The sequence below is a fragment of the Jaculus jaculus genome, chromosome 13 (assembly GCF_020740685.1).
Source record: "Jaculus jaculus isolate mJacJac1 chromosome 13, mJacJac1.mat.Y.cur, whole genome shotgun sequence".
Taxonomy (NCBI): domain Eukaryota; kingdom Metazoa; phylum Chordata; class Mammalia; order Rodentia; family Dipodidae; genus Jaculus; species Jaculus jaculus.
In genome coordinates this window covers 13593053-13608319 of record NC_059114.1, presented here as the reverse complement: position 1 = coordinate 13608319, position 15267 = coordinate 13593053, and the positions used below count along the sequence as shown (strand labels likewise).

The window sequence follows — 15267 nt, the reverse complement described above, 5'->3', positions numbered from 1 at the left end:
ACCCTGCACTGTCCAAAGCTTGGGTCCCGCTGCTGTGGAAAGAGCTCCTCCCCGGGGACGCGGGAGGGGTCCTCCGTGGCTCTGAACATAGCCTGACCCGCCTCGCTTCCCTCTGGCAGGTTTTCCAACGCGTTTTCTTACTACGGCTTAGTTCTGCTCACCACGGAGCTCTTCCAGGCGGGGGACGTCTGCAGCAGTGAGTATCCCACGACCTCGGCCCTGCCACCTGCACAGGGCACCCACACTCTGGTGCCAGGTGCTGCCCTCGCTGGACACATTCTAATTGTTTCCAAGGTGCTGGCCCCTCCAGTGACGATGGAGCCCTCATGTGCCCACTCAACCCTCACCGAGTCGGAGGGTCGGGCTCCGAAGTTAACACAGTTTGCTGGGTCAATGGAAACCCAGTGGAATCTTGGCTTTTACCTGATTGAGAAGGAGACCCATGAGCCAGGCAGGCAGTACCAGGCTGGAGGTGGTGTGAACCCCACTGAAGGGATGTGAGGGGGGCTTCCCAAGGACCAAAGGTCAATAGATTTGAAGAGCTAGTGGAGGGGAAGAGAACCCTACATGCTTATCGCCTGGGCTGAACCCCTGCCACCCTAGTGAACAAACAAGTAAATGAATAAATGAGTTGAAGGAAGGAAGGAAGGAAGCCGGGCGGTGGCGCACACCTTTAACCCCCGCACTTGGAAGGCAGAGTAGGAGAATTACCCTGAGTTCGAAGCTACCCTGAGACTCCATAGTGAATTCCAGGTCAGCCTGGGCTAGAGTGAGACCCTACCTCGAAAAGAGGGAGAGAGAGAGAGAGAGGGAAGGAGAAGAAGAAGAGGAGAAGGAGAAAGAGAGAGTTCTAACAGCTTTGGGAATGGAGGGAGAGGCTGTGGGATTTTTTTTTTTTTTTTGCTTGTTTGAGACACAGTCTGATAGCCTCACACTCAGAATCCTCCTGTCTCAGCCTAGGACATGCTGGGATTATAGCCATGTGTCGGACTGGAGAGATGGCTCAGCAGTTAAGGTGCTTGCCTGCAAGGCCCAGGTACCCAGGTTCTATTCCCCAGTACCCACATAAAGCCAGATGCACAAGGTGGTGCATGCATCTAGAGTTCATTTGCAATGGCTAAAGGCCCTGGCGAGCCCATTCTCTATCTGTCTCTCTCAAATAAATAAAATATGGCAGGTGTGGTGGCGCACGCCTTCAATCCCAGCAAGGAGGCAGATGTAGGAGGATCACCATGAGTTTGAGGCCACCCTGAGACTACATAGTGAATTCCAGCCTGGACTAGAGTGAAACCCTACCTCAAAAAAACAAAATAAATAAATAAATAAAATATAGGCATGTGTCACCACATCCAGCTCTCTGATCCAGCTCTCTGACTAGTATAGCAATTCTAGAATTGGAGAAAACCTCACTGTGTAAAACCTAATGGGTGTTCTGATAAGCAAACATGGGAGGTCAACATTATTCCTAGAAAAGGACTGGGGAAAAGCAGAAACAAGGGAAAAAATGTAAGTTGGGGAGCTGGGGTGCTGGTTCAGCAGTTAAAACCAATTGCTGCACAAGTCTGATGCCTGGAGTTTGAACCCCAAACCCAAGTCAAGCCAGACACAGCAGGCGAGGTGGTTTCCCTACGTCACACATATGCTGTGGCAGCTGTGTGTGCGCTGTGTGCCCTTTGCACACACGCACGCATGCACACACACACACAAAGGTTAAATTAATCATCTTAAGGTTTTTTTGTGGGTGTCGTGGCCCATGTCTTTCTCCTCAACATTTGGGAGGCTGAGGTAGAAAGATCACCATGAATTGAAGACCAGCCTGTTCTACAGAGAAAGTTCAGCCTAGGCCAGAGTGAGATCCTGCCTCAAAAAAAAAAAAAAAAATTTAATTAAAGTGAGTTATTTTTAATATTTATTTATTTAAGAGAGAATGGGCATGCCAGGGCCCCCAGCCACGGCAAAAGAACTCCACTTTGTACATCTGGTTTATGTGGCTACTGGAGAATCAAACCCGGGTTCTTAGGCTTCATAGGCAAGCGCCTTAACTGCTAAGCAATCTCTGCAGCCTTAGTTATTTATTAACTGAGTTAAGGCAGTTATCTTTTTCAAATTTTTTTTTTTTTTTTTGCCTATGTGTGTGTGGTGTGTGTGTGTGCATCTGTATGGGCATGCCAGGGGCTTTTGCCAATGAATGCCAGACACTGATGTGTTGAGAATTGAAACTGGGAGCCTGAGTGCCTTTAACTGCTGAGCCATCTTCCCATCCCTTACACAGGGGTCTTTGCTAGTCACGCCGTGTAGATAGAATCAGCCCCTTCTTACTGACCGGTCACATGAATCTCCCGGGTTTGATTCTGTTACGTAACAAGGGCTCCAGTCTGGTATGCTCTGGCTTTGGGTGCAGGAGCTCAGGCCAGAACAATGGCCTCCCAGAAATGTTAATCCCAGGTGCACGCCCAAGCGTGACACACAGGCTTTCCAGGTACAAGTGGAACCATTTCTTGATTGACTGAAGTATTTTGGGTTAGATTTCTGTTTGCTTCCAGAGGAGCCAAGCGCTGGGCTGCCTTAGCCTCAAGGCCTCCTGATTCATTTTTTTCTAACAGCATTGAGAACACTTATTTTCAGATTGTCATTCCAAGTCCTTCAAAGGACTCCGGGAAGCACCGTTCTCAGTTTTATCAATGTGGTGGGCGTGGTGGTGCGTGTCTTTGATCCCAGCACTTGGGAGGCAGAGGTAAAAGGATCACTGTGAGTTCAAGGCCAGCCTGGGACTACACAGTGCGACCCTACCTTGAAAAAGAGAGAGAGAGAAAATAAGTTTTATGAGTGTGATCCTGGACAACGTTGCTGATATGCCTAGTATATTATGATGATATTGATGGAGCGCTACCCCAGTGGCCACACACAAGAATTGCTGCTTTTGGGTTTTTTTTAATTCTGTTTTCCCACCAAGAATGGAGCCCAGGCCTTCTTACATGCTAAGCCAGCATTCTACCTCTGAACTGCACCCCCAGAGCTTCCTCCCCCAACATGGAAACAATGTCAGTGTCATTGAAACCAAGCCCAGAGCAACTTAATCTGCATGAATGAGGCCCTTGCCTTAGTGAGGTTCAAAAGCTTCCCAGGTGTTTGCATGGTGAAGCTGGAGGTTGAACCACTGGAGCAAAGAAGAAATAAACGAAAGGTCTATGTGCCTGTGTCTGGGCTTTCAAACCATACAATACGAGATTCCCGACGTGGAATTCAGGTGGGGGATAAAGGAATCATGTCCCCTCTGTCTTTTCTTCAGGCTTTGCCAACTTCTCTTTTTCATATCAAGTCTCTCATAACCTTAATTAACAGTTTTACTCACTGGGTGCTAGGGAGGTAGCTCGGCGGTGGAGGATGCACTTACATAGCAAGTGTGAGGCTCTGGATTCCATCCTCAGAGCAGCAATTAAAAAGGGTTTTGAAGCTGGGTGTGGTGGCGCACGCCTTTAACCCCAGCACTCGGGAGGCAGAGGTGGGAGGATCGCTGTGAGTTTGAGGCCACCCTGAGACTACATAGTGAATTCCAGGTCAGCCTGAGCCAGAGTGAAACCCTATCTCGAAAAATGAAAAAACAAATGCTTTGGGCTGGAGAGAGGGCTTAGCGGTTAAGGAGTATGCCTGCAAAGCCTAAGGACCCAGGTTCGATTCTCCAGTACCTGCGTAATCCAGATGCACATGGTGGCACATGCATCTGGAGTTCGTTTGCTGGGACTAAAGGCCCTGACGCACCCATTTTCTCTCTTTCTTAAATAAATAAATAAAAATAAAAATACCTTATTATTTTTTTAAAATGCTTCACTGATTGGTACCAGGATTTGAGGAGATGATGGTGTCAGTGTCGCTAAGCTAGATGCTCTGTAGACAAGCCCCAGCTGCAGATCCAGTTGGCTTTGGAACTGCTGAGAGAGCATGCCTGAGCAGAGGCCATGCCCATGCCCATGCCCAGCAGAGGCCTCAGGGCAATCCTAGAAAGTCTAGCAGAGGCTGGCCAGCCTTTTCTTTGCTGGACAAGATGTTGCAGAAACTCTCTGCAAAGATCACTGTGACGCCAGGATGAGTGAAAGTGGGGGAGTTTATTTACCCAGGGGGTGGGGGACAAAACGCTTGAGGTAGCCCTCCAAAGAAGTTCTGTTTTTACTTTGTTTTATTCTAAACTGTCTTTCCTTCTTTCTTTCTTTCTTTCTTTCTTTCTTTCTTTCTTTGAGAGCGACAGACAGAAAGAGGCAGATAGATAGATAGAGAATGGGCACACTAGGGCCTCCAGCCACTGCAAAGGAACTCCAGACACATGCGCCACCTTGTGCATCTGGCTTACGTGGGCGCTGGGGAATCAAGTCTCAAACCCAGGTCCTTAGGCTTTACAGGCAAGCACTTAACCACTAAGCCATCCCTCATATCTAATTTTTTTTGTTGTTGTTGTTCATTTTTATTTATTTATTTGAGAGTGGCAGAGAGAGAGAGAGAGAGGAAGATATATATAGAGAGAGAATGGGCGTGCCAGGGCTTTCAGCCACTGGAAACAAACTCCAGACACGTGTGCCACCTTGTGCATCTAGCTAATATGGGTCCTGGGCAATCAAACCTCTTACCGAGGTCCTTAGGCTTCACAGGCAAGCACTTAACCACTAAGCCATCTCTCCAGCCCTCGTATCTAATTTTAATCAAAAATTGAATAAAAAATAAGACTGACAAGGATAATTATTAAGTTATTATGTTTATTGAGGAAAGTGCAGAACCAAGGAAAGGCATCCACGTGGCTAAAGATCCCATGTGGAGGTCTGGGCAAAAAAAAGTCAGAGAGAAAAGAAAGTTTAAGGAGCTCCCACCATGTGGGGAGGTGGAGGGGATAAAGGAGCCCATGTGGACAGTAAGGACTAGGGGGCCCTCCCGGTGGGGCCTGGGTCTGGAGAGAGCCAGCCCAAACCCACTCAAGGGAAGAACTCGCCCGCAGCTGGAAGTTCCCCAGGGGTGAGAGTCAGGGAGCCTGCCCTCTTCCCAGTGCAAAGGTACTGATAACCTCATAGTGGGGGGCTGTCTTCGGGCTGAGGTGAACCAGAGGGACAGCTGGTTGGTCAGGGCTAGGGGCCACCTCAGGAAGAGGCTAGCCCTGGCACCAAGTTCTGGGGGCTGAACCTAATCAACCACAATGTTTAAATCCTAAGCAAGCCCTCCCTCCCAGGAGCAGTCCTGGTTGTTTGTGGAAAAACAGGTCTAGGGAACTAGGCAAGAGATGAGAAATCAGATCATCTTTGATTTCTAGCAAGTGCAGACTTCCTTAATTCCAGTCACCCTAACTGTCCCCCCTCTCAGGATTAAAGGCATGCACTACCATGCCTGGCCGTATTTGTAACTTTATGGTAGCAGGCCCTACTACTGCCTCAGGTGAGCCAGAGAGACAGCAGATTGGTCTGGACTAGAGGCTGATTTAGGAAGAGGTTAGCCATGACACCACGTTCTGGGGGCTGGACTTGATCAAGCACAATGTCCTGACTAGGTTGAAATTCTAGGAAAGGGGACCTCCCTCCCAGGAGGGGCTCAGATTGTTTTATGGAAAAACAGATCTAGGGAACCCCTTTAGATAACAGATAAGGAGAAACCAGCTTCCTCTCTGATCTCTAGCAAAGCCCAAGGACATGCCTGATTTTTAAAACTATATATATATATTATTTATTTATTTAGAGAAAGGGAGAGAATGGGCACCAGGGCCTCCAGCCACTGCAAACAAACTCCAGATGCATGCGCCCCCTTGTGCAGCTGGCTTACGTGGGTCCTGGAGAATCGAACTGGGGTCCTTAGGATTTGCAGGCAAACACCTTAACTGCTAAGCTATCTCTCCAGCCCACATGACTGCTTTTTACTTTCACGGTTCCAGGCACCCTCATGGCCTGACAAAGCCACCTGACTCCCTCTCAAGTCTATCTCCTGGGCTGTTCCTATACGTGACCCACATCCAAGCCCCAGCACTAGGAAACCCCAAGCTTTGGATGTTGCAGTCTTTCACAACAGGCTGCCAGATACCTGGGCAGCGGGATGTCTGTAGTGTTAGCAGGGAAGAAGGGGTGGGAACAGGAAGGCGTGATTCCAGGCTCTGTGTCTCCCTGTCCCCAGTCTCCAGCCGGAAGAAGGCGGTGGAGGCCAAATGCAGCCTGGCTTGTGAGTACCTGAGCGAGGAAGACTACATGGACCTGCTGTGGACCACCCTCTCCGAGTTCCCAGGTGAGGCTGGGGCATGAGAGCCGACAAATACGGCGTCCATTCAGGCTCAACACGTACCACCCAAAGCAAACTCTGGGGATTTTAGTTTTCAACCGTTTGCTGCATAGGACCAGCAATTGTGAAGAAATGGGATTAAAATCTTTTTTTATTATTTTTGTTTAAAAGAGTTTTTTTTGTTCATTTTTTTTTAATTTATTTATTTGAGAGTGACAGAAACAGAAAGAGGCACATAGAGAGAGAGAGAGAATGGGCACGCCAGGGCTTCCAGCCACTGCAAACGAACTCCAGATGCGTGCGCCCCCTTGTGCATCTGGCTAATGTGGGACCTGGGGAACCGAGCCTTGAACCGGGGTCCTTAGGCTTCACAGGCAAGCGCTTAACCGCTAAGCCATCTCTCCAGCCCTTTTTAAAATTATTTTTGGTTTTTCGAGGTAAGGTCTCACTGTAGCCCAGGCTGACCTGGAATTCACTATGGAGTCTCAGGGTGGCCTTGAACTCATGGTGATTCTCCTACTTCTGCCTCCTCAGTGCTGGGATTAAAGGCGTGCGACACCACCCCAACTAAAAAAAAAAAAAATTTTTTTTTGAGAGAAAGAAAGAATGGGTGCTCCAGGGCCTCTAGCCATTTCAAATGAACTCCAGGTGCATATGCAACCTTGTGCAACTGAATTTCCGTGGGTACTGGGTAATTGAACGCAGGTTCTTAACTGCTAAACCATCTCTCCAGCCCAAATCTTTTTTTTTTTCTTATTAATTTTTATGGCTTTTTGAGGTAGGGTCTCCCTCTAGCTCAGGCTGACCTAGAACTCACTATTAGTCTCAGGGTGGCATTGAACTCACTACAATCCTCCTACCTCTGAATGCTGGGATTAAAAGTATGCATCACCACATCCGGCTCTTTTCTAATATAACAGGCTGCCTCCAGTCTTTTCCTCTAAGGGAGACATTATCCCTAATTAAATTGCTTAGTAAGCAAATCAAGCCTTTGCCCCAGTGGGTATCCTTATCTTCCAAGGCTGTTTGCTGTATAAACAACCTTGTAATGCCAGTCAAAAGGGCATTACAATGTGCTCCCTCCAGGCAAAAAATTGGCCTCGATATCCATGACCTCATAATGCCTGACACTACCTACACAAGACCATCATAAAAGGAGAGAAGGATCATGGCATCCAAAAAGAGGAGAGACTTACTGAGATGGGGAGTGGATATGATGGAGAAGGGAATTTCAAAGGGGAAAAGGGGGGGAAGGGGGTATTACCATGGGATATTTTTTATAATCATGGAAAATGTTTAATAAAATTGAGAGGGGAAAAAAAGGGCATTGAAAAAAAAAAAGAAAAATGACTTTAAACCCATATGGTGGCGCAGGCCTTTAATCCAAGCACTCTGGAGGCAGAAGTAGGTGAATCCATGAGTTCAAGGCCACCCTGAGACTATATAGTAAATTCTAGGTCAGCCTGGGCTAAAGTGAGACCCTACCCTGAAATAAAAAAAAAAAGGAAGAAAGAAAATAGTCTATTTTGTGCCAAGTATGAGTGACCACAGCCTGGGAACAGATTCATTACCCTAAAAATGTTTTCCTTGGAAAAGGTGGTAAACTTTAAAAAAAAATTGTTGTTTTTTGAGGTGGGGTCTCACTCTAGCTCAGGCTGACCTGGAATTCACTATGTATTCTCAGGGTGGCCTTGAAGTCACAGTGATCCTCTTACCTCTGCCTCCTGAGTGCTGGGATGAAAGGCGTGCACCACCATGCCCAGCAAAATATTTTATTTTTATTAATTTATTTGACATAGGCATGTAGGGCCTCCAGCCACTCACTGCAAACGAACTCCGGATGCATTCACCACCTTGTGCATCTAGCCTACATGGGACCTGGAGAACCAAACCTGGGTCCTTAGGCTTCAAAGGCATGTACCTTAAATGCTAAGCCATCTCTCCAGCCCTAAATTTACACACTTTAGAACAGCAGACACAGCCGGGCGTGGTAGTACACATCTTTAATCCCAGCATTTGGGAGGTAGAGGTAGGAGGATCACCATGAGTTCAAGGCCACCCTGAGAATACGTAGTGAATTTGAGGTCAGCTTGGACTAGAGTGAGATCCTACCTGGAAAAAAAAAAAAAAGCCGAGGCTGGAGAGATGGCTTAGTAGTTAAGTGCTTGCTTGTTAAGTCTAAGGACCCCAGTTCAAGGCTCAATGCCCCAGTACCCATGTAAGCCAGATGCCCAAGGTGGCATATACACCTGGAGTTCATTTGCAGTGACTGGAGGCCCTAGTGTACCAATTCTGTCTCTCTCTCTCTCTCTCTCTCTCTCTCTCTCTCTCTCTCTCTCACTGCCTCTTTCTCTCTCTCTCTCGGTCACTCTCAAATAAATAAATAAAAATAAACAAAAACTTAAAAAAACAGCAGACACCGAGGCTTGGAGAGTGATGTCACTTGCCCATCAAGCAGAAAGAATTCCTTCAGGCTGGAGAGATGGCTTAGTGGTTAAAGTGCTTGCCTGTGAAGCCTAAGAACCCAGGTTCAATTCTTCAGTATTTGTGTTAGCCAGATGCACGAGGTGGTACATACATCTGGAGTTTGTTTGCAGTGGCTGGAAGCCCTGGCGTGCCCATTTTCTACCTGTCTCTTTCTCTCTCTCAAATAAATAAATAAAATAACCTGGGCATAGGCACCCAGGAGGCAGAGGTAGAAGGCTTGCCATGAGTTCAAGGCCGCCCTGAGACTATATAGTGAATTCCAGGTTAGCCTGAGCTAGAGTGAGACCCTACCTTGAAAAAACAGGGCTGGAGAGATGGCTTAGCAGTTAAGGTGCTTGCCTCCAAAGCCAAAGGACCCAGGTTCGACTCCTAAGACCCATGTAAGCCAGAGGTACAAGGAGGTGCACACATCTGGAGTTCGTTTGCAGTGGCTAGAGGCCCTGACATGCCCATTCTCTCTTTCTCTCTACCTGCCTATTTCTGTACCTATCTCTCTCTCAAATTAATAAATAAAAATAAAATATTTTTTAAAATATTTAAAAACAAAAACCGCTGGGCATGGTGGCACATGTCTTTAATCCCAGCACTCGGGAGGCAGAGGTAGGAGGGTTGCCATGAGTTCGAGGACACCCTGAGGCTACATAGTGAATTCTAGGTCAGCCTGGGCTAGAGCAAGACCCTACCTTGAAAAACCAAAAAATAAAAAATAAAGAAAAACCTAAATAAATAAATAAAATTCTTTAAACAACGATTTTTTACTTTCATTTATTTATGGTGGGGGGAAGAGGTAGGTAGACAGAATGGGCACACCAGGGCCTCCAGCTACTGCACATGAACTCCAGACACATGCGCCACCTTGTGCATGTAGCTTACATGGGTTCTGGGGAATCGAACCTGGGTCCTTTGGCTTTGCGGGCAAGTGCCTTAACGGCTAAGCCATCTCTCCATCCCAGTAAGATACTTTGAAGAAAGAGTCCCTTCAACTTGCACCTTGTCTGGATGGGCATCAGAGGTGCCTCTCTCAGCAGACAGACAGCCACCGCGTCTAGAGACAAGCAAGCTGGTGGCTGCGAGGAGAGGCGGAGAGCTAAACCCAGGAAGCAGCCTTCCAGGACTAGTTGTAGGAATTGGCATAAAAATGCCCAGCTCGCTTGTCCGTCTGGCTGGACAGCTCTAAGGTACTGGCTCTCAGAGCGCCCCCCCCCCCCAGCACTTAGCTCCCAGTGAATGTCAGTCACAGCAAAGTCCCTTGTTAACTGCCTTCCTGCTCCCACACCCCTGCTCCTCCAGGGGTTTGCTTGGGTTTCCTCCTCATCGCCTTGAACTTGTCCCAGGCTCCATGGTGAAAGCCAGCTTAAGACACCAAAAGTGGAGCCGGGCGTGGTGGCGCACGCCTTTAATCCCAGCACTCGGGAGGCAGAGGTAGGAGGATCGCCGAGAGTTCGAGGCCACCCTGAGACTACATAGCGAATTCCAGGTCAGCCTGAGCCAGAGTGAGACCCTACCTCGAAAAACAAAAAAGAAAAAAAGACACCAAAAGTCCCGCAAAGCTAGGAGCTGTGCTCCACCCTCGGGCCACCAGACAGCATCTCATTAAGCAGCTCCGTGTAGTGTAGTAAGGCAAGAGCGGAGGCTCGGAGGTTGAACTCAGCATCAGCCATCACCATTTCCTAACTCTGCCTCTGGGAAGTGCAGCCGCTCCTTTCATGGCTTATCGTCACCTTTCCTTCTTTTCTTTATTTATCTTGATTGACAACTTCCATAATTAGAGACAATAAGCCATGGTAATTTCCTTCCCCTCTCCCACATTCCCGTTCACAACTCCACTCTGCATCATACCCCTTCCCCCTCTCAATCAGTCTCTCATTTTGATGACATCGTAGTTCCCTCCTAGTATGATGGTCTTGTGTAGGTAGTGTCAGGCACTGAGAGGTCATGGATATCCAGGCCATTTTATGTCTGGAGTCTGGAGGAGCACGTTGTAAGGAGTCCTGCCCTTCATTTGGGCTCTTACATTCCTTTTTAAAAAAATATTTTATTTATTTGAGAGAGAGAGGAAAAGGCAGATGGAAAGAGAGAATGGGCGCTCCAGTGCCTCCAGCCACTGCAAACAAACTCCATATGCATGTGCCTCCTTGTGCATCTGGCTTACTTGGGTCCTGGGGAATTGAACCGGGGTCCTTAGGCTTTTCAGGCAAATGCCTTAACCGCTAAGCCATTTCTCCAGCCAGTTCTTACATTCTTTCTGCCACATCTTCCACAATGGACCCTGAGCCTTGGAGGGTGTGATAGAAATGTTTCCGGGCTGCATTATTTATTATTTTTGCTTTACTTTTTTTCCCCCTCCATTAACACATCCCAACCGTGTAGGATAATTCCTCACACACAATATGCAATGACTAATGAGATGAAAAGGGAAACTAGGACTATTACTAGTATTTATTCTAAAAGGTTCTTTTTCTTTCTTTCTTTCTTTCTTTCTTTCTTTCTTTTTTTGGTTTTTTGAGGTAGGGTTTTGCTCTAGCCCAGGCTGACCTCAAACAGCCTTAGGGTAGCCTTGAACTCATGGCAATACTCCTGCCTCCGCCTCCCAAGTACTGGGATTAAAGGTGTGAGTCACCATGCCAGGTTTGTTTGTTTGTTTTTAGTATTATATTTGTTTATTTGGGGGAGCGGATAGAGAATGGGCACAAACTCCAGATGTATGCACCACCTTGTACATCTGGTTTATGTGAGTACTGGAGAATTGAACCTGGGTCCTTAGGCTTCACAGACAAACCCCTTAACTGCTAAGCCATCTCTCCAGCCCCAGAAGGTTCTTTGGATGATTAAATAGTAATAGAAATACTTTCCCCCACTCTAGCCCAGGCTGACCTGGAATTTACTATGCAGTCTCAGACTGGCCCTGAACTCACAGCAATCCTCTGGCCTCGACCTCCCGAGTGCTGTCTTTCTTTTTTCTTCAGTTCTATTTAGCAGATGTAGAAACTGAGGCTCAGAGAAGACAAGTGTCACCCAAAGCCACATGGCAAGTTCAGAGCCCTGTGAGGCCTTAGATCTCAGCTGGGCCACTGTGCTGCCTGGACTCAGCCAGTCCCACCGCTCTCCAGGCCACCTGTACGAGCTACCTGAGTGGCTTGAAACAATACACATTGTTCCACAGTTGCTATGAGCGGATCCAGAGGGAGAGCGGCTCCCAAGGGCCCCTGCTTCCCCCCCCCCCGTGTCACACAGATGCAATGCAGGCGTCACCCCGGGGTCCACCAGCTCATCCGACAGCTCAGCTGGGAGGGTCTGTTTCAATGTCTCCACACGTGGTTGTTGGCAGGTTCAGTTCCTTGAGGGCTCGGGGACTTTGAACCTCCTCTTCTCGCAGATGGTCGGCCCGAGGCCACCTCCCGGTTCTTGCCCAGTGACCTTATCCAGCCAGGAGAGTGCCTGAGGGGCACAGGATGCTGGCAAGGTGGCGGCCACAGCCTGTGACAGCCCAGGCTGAGAGGGAACATCCCCCGCTTCCCTGAGTCCTAGTCATTAGAAGGGAGCCTCAGGAGTGGGGGGCTGACGTGGGGTGGGTCTTTGGAAAGCACCTGAGAAGCTGCCGACCATGTGTGTCCCCGCTTTGCTGGCAGGTGTCCTGGTGACGCTGTGGATCATTGACCGCCTGGGCCGCAAGAAGACTATGGCTCTGAGCTTCATCGTCTTCTCGCTCTGCAGTCTCCTGTTGCTTATCTGCGTGGGAAGGTGGGTGTCAGAGGGAGCCCCTGGCCCCTGGCCCAAGGCCAAGGCCTCTCCCATGGGAGCGACAGAAGGAAATTAGATGTTAAAAGTGTTGCTTTGTTTAATGGAAACAGATCCCCTTGGAAATGCATTTTTTCCCCAACTCCCAAGAATCTCAACATATAGACATGACCTGAGCTCTGACATACCCAGACAAAACCCGATGAAGGGCTGGGCGTGGTGGCGCACGCCTTTAATCCCAGCGCTTGGGAGAAAGAGGTAGGGAGGATCACTGTATGTTCAAGGCCACCTTGAGACTACATAGTGAATTCCAGGTCAGCCTGGGCTACAGTGAGACCCTACCTCGAAAAACAAACAAACAAAAATCCCATGATGGGATGTTGCATTCCAGTTCACATTGCTGGTAGAAATCACCCAACAAAGAGCAGCTTCTGGAAAAAAGAGATTTATTTTGGCTAACAAGCTCAAGGGGAAGCTCCACAATGACAGGGGAAAACAGTGGCATGAGCAGAGGGTGGACATCACCCCCTGGCCAACATAAGGTGGACCACAGCAACAGGAGGGTGTGCCGAACACTGGCAAGGGGAAACTGGCTATAAAGCCCATAAGCCCACCCCCAACAATACACTCCCTCCAGGAGGCGTTAATTCCCAAATCTCCATCAGCTGGGGACCTAGCATTCAGAACACCTAAGTTTATGGGGGACACCTGAATCAATCCATCACACGGGACTAGAAGGATTATTCAGTGGTTAAGGTGATTGTTTACAAAGCCTAACAACCTGAGTTCAATTCCCCAGTACCAATGTAAAGCCGGATGCACAAAGTGGTACATACATCTGGCTCTCCCTCCTTCTCTCTGCCTCTCTCTCTGCTTGCAAATAATAAATAAAGGGCTGGAGAGACGGCTTAGTGGTTAAGATGCTTGCCTGCAAAGCCTAAGGACCCAGGTTTGACTCCCCAGAACCCACATAAGCCAAATGCACAAGGTGGTGCATGTATCTGGAGTTGGATTGGAATAGCTAGAGGCCCTGTGCACCAATTCTCTTTCTCATTAAAAAAAAAAATACAACGTGCTCCCCAGACATAAAATGGCCTGGATATCCATGACCTCACAATGCCTGACACTACCTATACAAGACCATCATAAGAGGAGGAAAAGATCATGACATCAAAATAAAAGAGAGACTGATTGAGAGGGGGAGGGGATATGATGGAGAATGGTGTTTCAAAGGGGAAAGTGGGGGGAGGGAGGGCATTACCATGGGATATTGTTTACAATCATGGAAGTTGTTAATAAAAAAACAAGTTTTTTTTTATTTTTTTTTAAATTCATTTATTTGAGAGCGACAGACACAGAGAGAAAGACAGATAGAAGGAGAGAGAGAATGGGCGCGCCAGGGCTTCCAGCCTCTGCAAACGAACTCCAGACGCGTGCGCCCCCTTGTGCATCTGGCTAACGTGGGACCTGGGGAACCGAGCCTCGAACTGGGGTCCTTAGGCTTCACAGGCAAGCGCTTAACCGCTAAGCCATCTCTCCAGCCCAAAAAAAAACAAATTTTAAAAACTAAATAAAAATTTAAAACAAACAAACAAAAAAACCTATGAGGAACCCGTGGGTCACAGAAGATTGAGACATATGTAGCATAGAGCTTCAAGTGTTGGCATTCTGGGAAGAGTGGAAGAGGGTTAGGAATACCCAATGTAGTCTATTGTCCCTGGCTCAGGCAGCCCCTGCTCCCCTCCCCTCCCTACACATTTTATTTTTCTGGCCTTCTTTTTGTTTTTCTTTCCTTTCCTTTTTTTGGGGGTTGGGGGAAGTTGTTTTTCAAGGTCGGGTCTTGCTTTAGTCCAAACTGACCTAGAATTCACTATGTAGTCTCAGGGTGGCCTTGAACTCATGGTGATCTTCCTACCTCTACCTCTCAAGTGCTGAGATTGAAGGCGTGAGCCACCACACTCAGTTCTTCTTTTTCTTACTTTATTTCTGGTGCTGTGGATGGAACCCAGGGCTGTCTACGTACTAGGCAAGCTCTCTACCACTGAGCCACGTCCCCCGTCCTGGCCTTTAGAAATTGATATCATTTCTCCCTGATCTTGTCTCCAACCTGTACACCGTAGATGTTGCCATCTCCCAGCCTGGCGAGCCGGGGGCATGATGAACTATAAGAACAGACCTTCAGAAATAGTGCTGAGATGTGTGTGGGAATGCCTGTCGGGGAGGGGTGACCTTTGGCAATTTCATTACATGTGAATTCTGCCCTGGAAGGCAAGATAGGCTTTTGCTGTAACAAGCAGATAGAAAATAATAATATATAATATAATGATATATTATATATAATATAATAATAGTAATGCCTACTCGTCTGCTTTTTTTTTTTTTTTAATCTCCTCAGAAATGTACTCACTCTGTTACTCTTCATTGCAAGAGCGTTTATTTCCGGAGGCTTCCAAGCAGCCTATGTTTACACACCTGAGGTAGGAGCGATGTCTCAGAGAAGCCGGGATGCTGGGAGTGCAAGCTGTCCTTGGGTCTGAGAATCAAGTGAAGCCCCTCGTTACTTCAACTTATTTTATTCTCCTTTCGATGAGCGACAACTAGAATGTCTTCTATTTAATTATATTTCACTTATTTTGCAATCACTTTTTTTCCTGCTTACTATTGTGCACACTCATGGCCAACATTCCAAAAGTTGCCTAAGTCTAAAACCAGGATGGAAAGAGACCCACATTCTCCCTTCCTAGAGAATCTTCTCGAACAGGACAGTGTATATTTTTCCAGCTCTTTTTCTTCTGTAAAAAA

At 47.7% G+C, this 15267-nt stretch overlaps 1 protein-coding gene across 1 annotated transcript in view; it reads left to right on the top strand.

The window, feature by feature from the left end:
• LOC101600751 (SV2 related protein) overlaps positions 1-15267 on the top strand; it is an 89122-nt gene that overhangs the window by 66574 nt on the left and 7281 nt on the right. The window contains exons 11-14 of the mRNA XM_045132677.1: positions 120-196; positions 6139-6246; positions 12357-12468; positions 14861-14942. Coding sequence (XP_044988612.1) covers positions 120-196; positions 6139-6246; positions 12357-12468; positions 14861-14942 — 379 coding nt within the window. The remainder of the gene's footprint in view (positions 1-119; positions 197-6138; positions 6247-12356; positions 12469-14860; positions 14943-15267) is intronic.